At 31.7% G+C, this 11640-nt stretch overlaps 2 protein-coding genes across 3 annotated transcripts; both read left to right on the top strand.

Moving 5' to 3' along the window:
* The first annotated feature begins 909 nt into the window (after nt 1-909).
* Nucleotides 910-5807, top strand: LOC100797170 (phosphatidylinositol/phosphatidylcholine transfer protein SFH11). 2 transcript variants are annotated; one of them, XM_041016992.1, is made up of 12 exons: nt 910-1784; nt 2054-2437; nt 2522-2621; nt 3025-3291; nt 3537-3614; nt 3839-3940; nt 4049-4098; nt 4754-4862; nt 4979-5059; nt 5144-5284; nt 5384-5428; nt 5521-5807. In XM_041016992.1, the coding sequence occupies exons 2-12, from the start codon at nt 2061-2063 to the stop codon at nt 5563-5565; spliced, it is 1395 nt and encodes a 464-aa protein (XP_040872926.1). In that variant the 5' UTR covers nt 910-1784; nt 2054-2060; the 3' UTR covers nt 5566-5807. The 2 variants fall into 2 exon arrangements, with proteins under 2 accessions (XP_040872926.1, XP_040872928.1); XM_041016994.1 differs by lacking the exon at nt 910-1784 and having other exon boundaries at nt 1810-2437; nt 5387-5428; nt 5521-5797.
* Nucleotides 5808-7930: 2123 nt separating this feature from the next.
* LOC100798247 (vesicle-associated protein 1-2) lies at nt 7931-11248 on the top strand. The gene is made up of 8 exons (XM_003516621.5): nt 7931-8177; nt 8266-8336; nt 8484-8565; nt 8868-8983; nt 9087-9251; nt 9348-9398; nt 10406-10483; nt 10926-11248. Exons 1-8 carry the CDS (start codon nt 8126-8128, stop codon nt 11034-11036), a joined length of 726 nt encoding a protein of 241 aa, XP_003516669.1. The 5' UTR covers nt 7931-8125; the 3' UTR covers nt 11037-11248.
* Nucleotides 11249-11640: the final 392 nt, after the last annotated feature.

Raw genomic sequence — 11640 nt, forward strand, 5'->3', positions numbered from 1 at the left:
ATAAAGAATATATTTATGATTTTATATAATTTTTTATTTTACCAAAATAAGTTTTTAGGTTATTATTTTTTATTTTTATATTTAATTTTGAATTTTTTAATTACAAAATTTAATACTCCTTTCATCCCTAGTTATAAGTCATAGTTGATTAATTTATGCTTATTTAAAAAGTTAGTTAATTTAGTTATTAATATTAAGTTTGCTTATAATTATAATATTTTTTTAAAAAATTTATTGAAAACATTCATCTTCAATTTTAATAGGTGAAAAAATAATTAATTCACAAGGCAATTGAAAAGTCGTCTAATAAAAATGGACAATTTTTTTTTCAAAACTGTCTTATAAATAAAAATAAAAGAAGTATTTTCATTTGAAAGTCAATTTTTTTTTATTCAATTTTGAATTCTTATTTTTTTATTACAAAATTTTAAATATCTTTGTTTGAAAGTCAAATATTTCTAAAGTTTAGAAACAAAAATATAATAATGTAATAAGTAAAATAGATAGAGATATTAAGGAAAAAATTAAAATAAGAATTTTTTATTTAAGTATTATTGGTGAAAATGAACTAAAGATATAGACTGAAAGCTAGTAAAATGGTAATTCTCCTCCAATAGAAAGTTTATCGCGTGTTTAATTAAAATATAGATTGTTTACCCTTTTCTTTTTTGTTATTTAATTTTAATAAAATTTGACTCAAACCGTCTTGATAATACATAAATATAATTTAATGGATAAATTAATAAAAATCACATTTTATATCAAGTTATATAAATGATGTAATAATTATCAAAATTATATAATTTAATCTCTCATCACATTTATATATATATATATATATATATATATATATATATATATATAATATCCTCACTTCTTTCGATTATATTTTTTTTAATATATAATATTCGAATTCAAAATCGTACTTAAAAGAACTGAATCCGGAATTAGTCACACCAATAACTTCATCACAATAAGACATATATTTAAAACAAAACGGTGAAGGCATTTGAAGAAGACATGTATTTAAAGCATACATTCAGTGAAATTTCCGTAAATTAATCATGTGAGGACCTATATATTGTCACAGGTTTGATTTAGAAAAGATTACAATTTCAGTTTGAATGTTAAATGTTCAACAAGAGAGAATAATAAATTGTTTCTAACATTAAAAATTTGTTCGAGAGATAAAATAGTTTCAATGAACTTAATAAATAAGTTCTAAAAAAGACATTGTTGAAAAATTATTAATAACTGTAGTGACTATAATAAAATAAATGACAATTTTTATTGGATTATTCAGGTGAGAATAAATGTCCACAGGTTCAAATTTTAAGGGGAAAAAATAGTTACTGACAACTATTCATTACTTTCGAAACCAGTTTATAAGTAGAAATAGAATTGCAGAAGTAGAAGTACTTAAAAAGAAAAATATAAATTTATTAGTTGCGTAAAAGGCACAGTCTAGTCCGATATAGTTAAAAAAATGGGATACCGAACTTCCTTTGTTTGGTTTTCGCGGTTTCTTGGAACACAAATCATTCCAATTCGATCCTTCCCCAGCGAGCCAGTGCTTTGTACATCAAACACCACTCTCTTCCTCCTAAGTGCTGCTTTTGTTACATGCATTAATTACATCATATCCTATTTCTACTGTTTCACAATTCCTTCCTTCTCTTAGAATCAGAACCAAAATTGCACATTATTGTCCATCTGATTCCAATTTTCACTCGGAATTTAACTTCTTTTACACTCACTTTTTTGCTCCTGCATCCTGACACACGGTTCGTATAAAATTAATTAGGATTAATTTTGATCTTCGTATATAATGTCGTTTTGTCCACCCTAAAGTAGTGGTGAAAATTCTACTGTTAAAAAATGGCCATCAATTATGATTTTCATTTGTGAGAGGTATAGGATTTTAAACGTATATATTTTGATGCTACAATTCCGATTTTATTGTGACACAATCAATTTCTGCTAACAGTTTAATTTGAAGGCATGCAAGGTGTCTATATTGAATAGATTTGTATATATGAATGCACGTTTTCAGTTAACAAATGGCGGAGCCAGGAGGCAGGGACGTGATTATAGGAAGAGGTGATGGAGAAGAAGAGTCATGTTCTGGTTTTCAGGGATTGAGGTTTGATATTGGTGGTGGTAGTAGTAGTAGTGGTAAAAGTAGAACCAAAAGTTTTCATCCTCCTATTGAAACGCACTGGGATCTGAATTCAGCAGCAGGGAAAAAGACTTCGTCCCCTATCAAATCATTATTGTCTTACCCGCTCATGAAATTTAGGAAGACTAAAAGCCTTATAATGATTCTAGAAGGAGCTCGTGATCCTAAGGATAAACAAATTGTTGAGTCTTTTCGCCAAATGCTTTTACGAGAAGGTCTCTTGCCACCCAAACACGATGATTATCATACTCTTCTAAGGTACATACGTATGTCTCTTGCTGTTATTCTATGACAAGTTTAATTGCAGAGTTGATTTTCTAACCGCATCGCCTTTGATGTGAGGTTTCTGCGCATGAGGGATTTCGACATGTTAAAATCCAAAGAGATGTTTCAAAACTATCTCAAATGGCGCAAGGATTTTCGAGTGGACGTGCTTTCAAAGGTCTTGAAATTTCTGTTTCGTTCAATGTTGGATTATCCAGAATCGTATATGCTGATTATAGTTATAGTCGTAATATAAAGCTCTTCTGAAGTCTATCAATCGTGTTGAGGTGTACTTAAAGTTCCTCATCTATTGACTTAAAAAAACAGGATTGAGATGTACTAGTTAATTTTAACTTGTGATATGTTTGATCCCTTTTATTTCATAATTTTTAATCCTACATATACTCATTGAAAATTTTATCAATGAATTTAGATGTTCTTCACCTCTTCATATTAATGTAAAATCACCAAGTTCTTTAACTTTGTGCATTCATGCTAGCTACCATTCAGTTCAATAATGATGCTACCAACACCGTTGAGTTTGACTTATATTTGGGCTTCACACTCCGGCACATATTCAGGAATTCAATTTCACGGAATACGATGAAGTGAAGAAATGCTATCCTCATGGATACCACGGAGTTGATAGATACGGCAGACCCGTGTATATTGAGAGAATTGGGATGGTAGACCTTAACAAACTGGGGCAAGTAACCACATTTGAAAGGTTTATCAAACATCATGTGTCAGAGCAAGAAAAAACTCTCAAAGTAAGATTCCCTGCATGTTCACTAGCTGCTAAAAGGCACATAGCATCCACTACAAGTATCTTGGATGTCAACGGAGTAGTAAGCACATTTTTCTATATATTTTTCCTTTTTATTAGAACTCAATTGCTAGCCATTTTCCTGTCCAACTTGCTAGTTGCTACATTTACCAGAGGAAAATAGATCTTTTATAAAAACTATCCAAAATGAAACCTTTTTATGGTTTATCTAGGTTCACTTCACTTTAGAGCGGTCCATATCTATATATATTATGAGCTATCTAAATACTGAAACGATTATTTGGTTAATTGGTTGTATTCTTCCAGGGAATATCTAATTTCTCAAAGCCTGCAAGATACCTCTTTATGGAAATTCAGAAAATCGATAGCTGTTACTATCCTGAGGTATTTTCTTAGATTGTAGCTCATATGCAGATGATTTGGATATGATATGCTTGTGAGGTGTGAAATTGGAGGTCACTTATCTGATGATAAGACAAGTTTGCTAAGATTTTGTACTCAAAACAGTTTGCTAAGATTTTTTAATCATGCAAGATGGAGAAGAGCTTCATAAATGTTGAGTTTATCCGTGAGCAATTAATTAACATTGATCATTTTTGTTCTTTTAGACTCTAAATCAGCTCTTTATTATTAATGCCGGATCTGGGTTTAGGATGCTGTGGAAAGCAGTAAAGACATTCCTAGATGTACGCACAGTGGCAAAAATTCATGTACGAATCATTGAAACTACATATTATTTCATTATCAGATACAATGAAGTTGCACATACTGTATTGACATATTCGGCTTATATTGAACCTGTAAGATTGATGTTTCAGGTGTTAGGTTTCAATTATCTCAGTGTCCTGCTTGAGGCTATTGATTCAAGGTAACGTGACTTCTGCATCCTTTTGCCACGATTCTATTTTTCCTTTTTTATAGTATCAACCTGCATGAATACGAGTAGGGTACCCAGTTACTCAGGAACGGACCAAGATTCCCTGCATTTAAAAAGTAACTACATGGTCCAGTCACCATCCAATACTCTAAATTTTTAGTTATATTTTATTTAGTTATTTTATGTATATAATTTAATTTTAATTTCTAGGATTTCATGCAGTCCCTTTTGTGATTGCAGAAAATCCACACGTGTGCAGAATATGCAAATTTCAGAAATTAAAGTACACATGATAATTCAATTTTTAAATAATATAAATAGATTATAAAATATGAATATTATTATGAGAATATCTATAATGAAAGAAATTAATAACTTTTCATAAGATGAATAAGTTTAATTAAATAGAGAAACAAACAAGAAAAAAATTGAAAGATTGGCGAAAATTACCTAAATTTTGATAGAAACTGTCACTTTTTGAAAGGAAAATGGTTTAGTTAGGACCTGTGTAATACCTAACTATGTCCCAAGTGTACTTAATGTGTACCGGTACTTAGTGTCTAGTAGGAATGTGTTTGACTAGTAAATGTGTTTGTAACATTCTACACTTAGTGAAACTCTTAGATTTGATTGTCTGATTTTACAGTAATTTGCCAACTTTTCTGGGTGGTAATTGCACATGTTCTGATTATGGAGGTTGTCTGATGAGTGATCGAGGGCCCTGGAAAAATCCAGAAGTGTTAGAAATGATTCAGGTTTGACGTACAGTATCGTGAACGAAATTTCTTAGTTTTTCAACACTCTGAATTTAATTGTCAATTTATAATCTAGAAATAACTGTTGAGAGGAGCACGTCTCATTGACAATGTAGGTTGTTAATTTGAGAGAAGAGATTGATGGTAAAAGCGAAGATGGTGATGTGGATATAGAAGATTCCTCGATGCCCAAAAAGGTGATGAATTAATGAATTATTTATCCACTTTTGTTCTACCAATGATATGGACACTGTTGCTTAAAAATAAATAATGAAATGCAGGTTGATATGCAAAACAAAGATGGCAATTCTCTCAGTCTACTTGAGGAAGCAGCATGTGCGGGATCTGACTCGGCATGTTCTTGTAGATTAGCATTGCAAAAAATTGATTGCCTTGAAGCTAGTCTTGGAGACATCAAGAATGTGAGTTTTCACATAATTAATGATTAATTCCTTGTTAAAGTTAAACCAAGGAAATCCAAAATGCTTAGGAATTTTTGCTAATACTACTTATGCATGTAGCAGAAAATCAAGACACTGGAAGATGTACTTCAGGACACCAAGATGGTGAGATAAAAAACACATTGATGAATGTTTCCTCGAGGTTCTAGCAATGTGAAATGAGCATGTGTTTTACACCGTTTCTTCTTCTCTTTCAGGCCTTGATAGAACATGCACAACATGAGGAACGACCAAAAATGTAAAAGTGGCTACCGTTAACACTGTTGCAGTGAGTTAATTGATTTTTTCCCCTCAATTTCACTTGTATATTATTAGATTAAAGTTCAGCAGACTCTGCAATATTAATATCCTAACACGGTTGTTGTACAAAACTCTACCAAAGAATTGTTGTCGTGCAAAAAGAAGAAATAAAATAAATTTAAATGCAGGAATATATTTCTTGGTGACAAACACGAATACAGTACGATTGAGGATATTGGTGTAAAAAATTATAAAAAAAAATACAATTTATTAAATATGCCTGTTTGTCTTCACTACGTGTATAAAAAAAGTTTTATGAAGATAAACAAAATCAACTGATTTTTATGTCTTAAAAATATGAATCTTCAACTAGATTAGACATAATAGAACAATAAACAAAATAAAAAGAATACATATATTTTAAAACAGTAAATACAAACTACGATAATGATAATAAATAATAATGGTGATGCTAATTGTTAAATGATAATAATGATATCGATTGATTGGGGTCATCTTATGATAAAATAATTATTAAATAATAACAATATTATCAAGTAAAAATGATAAAATAATAAAAAAATTTATAGTGACAACAAACAATTGTAATAACAATAAATATTATGTTGGAAACAGTCATATTGATTGTAGGAGATAATAAAAATAATAATGATAATGATTAATGTTGAGGTAATAATAATGATTTTATTTGAAGTTTTGATAATAGTATTTGGGTGATGAAAATGTTAGTGTTGATTAAGGTGAAATTTAAGATGAGTATAACAATAATAATGATAACAATGCAAATAATAACAACAAATTACATTGACCGTCCTTTTACTTAAAGATTTATTACAATCATATCCCTTCAATTAAAATACACTTCTTTTGCCTCCCGAATCATCACAGTCAGTAACGGTGTTAAATTTGTAGCGAAATGTCCAAAAAGTCCTCCCACTCAATCCTCCTCCATGTTGCACCCCTCCACAATAACCACCACCACCCTCCGCCGCTCCTCTACCGTGCCTGATCTGACATCCTCGCCATTAGGTCTGACCTCCTCGCTGTAGATCTGGCCTCTCATGATTGTGCTTAAGGTCCGTCGCACGAGCTTTAGTTTCAACGCGGCCACTGCCGCCGCAAAGGATCTGACCTCCTCACCTGCTTCGACTCCATCACATCGTCGCCCCCGCACAAGATCTTTGTTTTACATCGAATTGCAAGAAACCCAGGTATAAATTGATGTACAGACTCCATAGAAATCTCATTTCATGTGTAGAGGGATTCGAAGGAGGCCATGGGGCAAGTTTGCAACAGAGATTCGTGACCCTACAAGGAAGAGCTCGGATATGGCTCGGAACCTTTGACCCCATGGAACAAGCTGCACGCTTATGATATTTTTGCTCTTCATTTTCGTGAAGCTATTGCCTTTTTATTTAAGTTTGTTTGATTTGTTTTTGTAGCTGATCAAAGTTCTACGAAATGAGATTGGACATTTGTTATTATTGTAAGAAATTAGTTATGAGAATAATAAGCAAGTGGAATATCCCTGTTTTGGTAAAAGACTCTTTTGCTAAAAGTAACGGATTCATTTTCCAAACTGATCATCTCAATTCTCAAACAACCATAATAATAATAAAAAAAAAGGTTGAGAAAAAAATAAATATTTTGGGTTGGTATGTTGCGGTAGCTTCTACCATTTAAAGGAACTTTCAACCATGACAATTTGTGTTGAAATGTTATTATTTTTTTTACTGTTTGAAGTTAAACCCAATTGAGTATTTGAAGCTAAACTTCACCATTTGAGGTGCTGAGGAAGATGAGGGCATTTTTGTCCTAAAATTTTATTAAACAATATGTGTCTTGCATGTGATGTATTTCTGTTAACGGAAGTAACATTGTAAGGGTGCATGTGTAATGAAGTTATAAAAGTTAGGGGGATTTTGTGTAGGATAAAAATAAAGAGGAAATATGAGTGTAATAAGTCAAGAAAGATGAACCTAGTAAGGATAATAATGATTGTGAGTTGTAACAAAAATAATGCTATTGATTGAAACTAGTAAGAATAATAATGTTACCAATTCAAATAATCACGGTGAATCTCTTAACAAATAAGAGGAATTGGATGTTTTATTTTTATATCTAAAAAGCACGAATGAAAATTACTTTTAATTTGAAATTTTGAACAAAAATTAATTTAAAATTGAATTAGAATCTAATTGAACTTCATTTTAACTGAATGTATATTATCCAAAAATTATATTTAAAAGTTAAAAACTCACAACCAACCTGAACAAATCTTAAATTAGGAAAGATCAATAGTTTTTTGTGTTAATAATAATAATAATAATAGTTTGAACTTTGAAGGCAGACTGAAATGGCCACATTCTCCACCACAAAGAAAATAGAAAAGAAAAAGAAGTTGAATGACAATCCTCCTCTTAGCGTGTCGTAATCGATCGCATTAACATTTGAATTCTCTTTCCTTTTCTTGATCTCTCCGTCCATCGTCATCGTCAGACCCAGACAAATTCTCTAAGCAGATCGAATCAAAGCTCCGATATGACCACTGGCGACCTTCTCAGCATCGAACCTCTCGAACTTAAGTTCTTATGTGCGTTCTTTTGCGCTATTCTTTTTCCTCCACCCTTTTTTTCATCTTCTCCTAAGGTTTCATTTTCATTCCGTTTCCCCTCTTTCAGTTGAGCTCAAGAAGCAGATATCATGTTCTCTTATATTGTCAAATAAGACCGATAGCTATATAGCTTTCAAGGTAATTAACCAACCTTTCATTTCAACTCGCTTTCTTATTTGATCTTGTTTCAAGTACCATTTCATTGTGATTTTGCAAAACATTTTTTTTTTCTCGTGAAATTATTGCATGTTTAATTTTGTATTGTGATTTCTTTTTTTTTCACAGGTGAAAACAACCAATCCCAAGAAGTATTGTGTTCGTCCAAACACCGGAGTAGTCATGCCACAATCTGCATGTGATGTTATTGGTACTAATGCAAATACAATACTCTGCATTAATATATATATATATATATATATATCCATTTATTTGTTTAATAGTAATTTATTATTTTACCAACTCATATTCTAGTTGCCAATGTGAATGAGGGCAAGAATATTGGTGGGTAATATGCAAGTAATTCTAATTCTGTAAGTGCTCTTTGAGCCTTTAGATCTATTTTAACACGCGTGAGCCTCTTTGCCTAACACACCTAAACTTTTGTGCCAGCGAGAAAAATGTAATTTATTATTTTTAATCAATGGCTTGGTGATATTTGGTATTTTACAGTTACCATGCAAGCGCAAAAGGATGCTCCGGCTGATATGCAATGCAAGGACAAGTTTCTTCTTCAAAGCGTAAAAGTAGATGATGGAACCACCGCAAAGGATATCACAGCAGAAATGGTTTAACAATTCATCATGATATTGCTAACTGTTGCAATTTCATTTGATTCTTAAATTTTTTTACATTGGGTGAAACGATGTGACATGTGTTTATTCTTTGTAGTTCAACAAGGAAGTAGGGCACGTGGTTGAGGAGTGCAAATTGAGAGTGGTGTATGTCTCTCCTACCCAACCCCCGTCTCCAGTCCCAGAAGGTTCCGAGGAAGGGTCATCACCTCGAGGTTCTGTTTCTGATAATGGAAATGCTAGTGGTGCTGATTCTGCAGCGGTGAGTTATTGACTTGTTCTTGGGTGAACATTTCTTATTTTTGAATAGAAGATCTATTAATATTATTTGGGATACCTTTCTCTTTGGGTATTGCAGGTAGCAAGAGCATTTGTTGAACGACATGAAGGTCCAGAAAAATCTGCAGAGGTAAAGCAAAGCAATCTTTTTTTAGTGTATGTGTTGTTTGCCAACTTGCATTTTGATTTGTAAATAGTTGCTTTCTTAATTAACTAACATTAGTTGTCAACTTGTTGCCCGCAAGCATTGATATTTATTTATTTATTAAGAAAGAATGCAAAGGAGAACCGAGCTTTCTTTTTGAACATGTGTCACTTGTTCAACTTGCATTGTTTTGCAACTTTGTTATTTGGGTCTATGTATGTGCGCAGGGTGGGGTTTATGTGTTGGTTATAAAGTTGAAATTCTGGGTGGTGTCATTCGTTCTGTTAACGGTGATGTATATATACATTGAGTACTTAAGGTAGAATCTTATACTCTTAATTTCTTGGAGCAATGTTGATTGAAAGAAAATTTCCTAGCTTGGTGCTCAAGTGTTTGGTTATCAACATTTGAATATTAATAGTTTTAACAAAAGTAATCATCAATTATGTTGACTTCAAGGTAGAATTTCTTGCTCTGTCATTGTTAAATGATTGTTTTGATTTCTTTTTCACATTCCCCCTTTTGAAGGCATTCACTACTTTTGTCGTAGAATTCTCCAAATAACTCATACATGGTTTAAGAATGGCATCTAACCATATAAATCATTTAAGTCTCGGAATAATGCAGATTATTTGGACGTAAAAGTGATGTACTTTGTTGATTCTAGAGTCACTTCATGTAACTTTAGGATGTGTTCAAATTTTGTAGGATGTTATTTCCTCAGAATCTAAAGAACAATATTAGATGATTTTAATCAAAATTTCCTTTAGGTCTAATGATTTCATATTTATTGTAATATTTAATCTAAGGGAGAGGTTCATATTTTCAAGTACCAAACATGCCATGTTGTATGACTTATCAATCTCGAATTAACAGTACAAAAGAAATAATTCTTTTTTTAGGTTCCAGGCTGTAATGTTTTTAACTTATAACTACTTCAATTTTTTTTTATGTCTAGCAACTTTATTTTGATTATAGTAATTTTTTTGCAGGCAAAAGCTCTTATCTCAAGGCTAGCTGAAGAAAAGAATAATGCAATTCAACAAAATAACAAGCTTCGTCAGGAATTGGTGAGGGTTTACAAAATATATACCGATAACTTTTATCTCCCCATCTGACGGACCTGTATTTCTCTTCTTTTTCTTGATTGGAGAGGGGAAATGATAATTAAAATATGATATATGAACCCCTTTTACCAAAAGTTACACTATTACCCCTCCCTAAACGGGAGGTACAATTCTAAAACTGAAGGAAAACACTAAAAATTATAGGAAAATAATAGTCATAATTTTTTTGAAGGATTGACCACTACTTCATAATTGGACTTGGTGGATGTGTTGATTTTCTTTTGAAGGATTTACTTTTTTTTTATACTGGATTTACTTATTTCCCTTTCTTAAGATGATAAACTCTCGTATAATCTAATTGGATGAGAAAGGTTCTGTTTCTGGTTTTATTATCTCCCCTTATCCTTTGATTTTTTTCTTACATTGGTGATCTTATTACTTGCAGGACCTACTGAGACGAGAAAGCAACAAAAGTCGTGGGGGTGTGTCGATGGTCATTGTCATATTAATTGGTTTACTTGGCATAATAATGGGATATCTCATGAAGAAAAACTAAGTATTTTCGAGATTTAATCCTTCACCACGTGTTTGATCTTAAAGTTTTTCTTTTGTTCCTGACTATTAAAGAAATGAGGACGAAAAGCAACATAGGTTAATTCAAGAGGTGTTGGTCTTTTTTGGGGTTTGTTAACAATATAGACATAGAAACATTAGTTGAAAGTGTGGGTCAATGGTTTCTTAAAGAGAAAATTAGTGTGAATTGACTCATGCTTTTGGTAACATTCATTTTTTTTTTTTTTTTTGTAACTCGAAGGAAATTTGTCGGTTTATGCGGTTGGTCTATTGACTATGGTATGGACATGTCAATGACGACTAGTAGCGTGCATATAAACTAAGAATATAAAATATTTTGTTTATTTTTCATGAGAATAATACTACTTTGTAGTTGTTAGATTTCCAAAAGGCGGATAAAAGCTCATTTTTGGGCCTAGGTCATCTGTTGCACATGTTGGTTTGGATTGTTACTAAGGAAATAATTGCTTCTTTTATTTTTTTCAAAATCTTTTTAGAAGTGAGCAAAAGCTAGCTATTATTTATCTAAAACAAGGTAAACACAATGAGATGGAACAATGTTGTTGTATTTTATTAGGAATTCTAAT

The sequence above is a fragment of the Glycine max genome, chromosome 1 (genome assembly GCF_000004515.6).
Source record: "Glycine max cultivar Williams 82 chromosome 1, Glycine_max_v4.0, whole genome shotgun sequence".
Taxonomy (NCBI): domain Eukaryota; kingdom Viridiplantae; phylum Streptophyta; class Magnoliopsida; order Fabales; family Fabaceae; genus Glycine; species Glycine max.

Excerpts from the sequence above, each read along its gene's own strand:
- LOC100797170 (XM_041016992.1), top strand. The coding sequence starts at position 2,061 with ATGGCGGAGCCAGGAGGCAGGGACGTGATTATAGGAAGAGGTGATGGA. Across the intron at positions 2,622-3,024 it reads GAGTGGACGTGCTTTCAAAG|GAATTCAATTTCACGGAATA; the intron begins GTCTTGAAATTT and ends GCACATATTCAG. Across the intron at positions 3,615-3,838 it reads ATAGCTGTTACTATCCTGAG|ACTCTAAATCAGCTCTTTAT; the intron begins GTATTTTCTTAG and ends TTGTTCTTTTAG.
- LOC100798247 (XM_003516621.5), top strand. The coding sequence starts at position 8,126 with ATGACCACTGGCGACCTTCTCAGCATCGAACCTCTCGAACTTAAGTTC. Across the intron at positions 9,252-9,347 it reads GTGGTGCTGATTCTGCAGCG|GTAGCAAGAGCATTTGTTGA; the intron begins GTGAGTTATTGA and ends TGGGTATTGCAG. Across the intron at positions 10,484-10,925 it reads ACAAGCTTCGTCAGGAATTG|GACCTACTGAGACGAGAAAG; the intron begins GTGAGGGTTTAC and ends TATTACTTGCAG.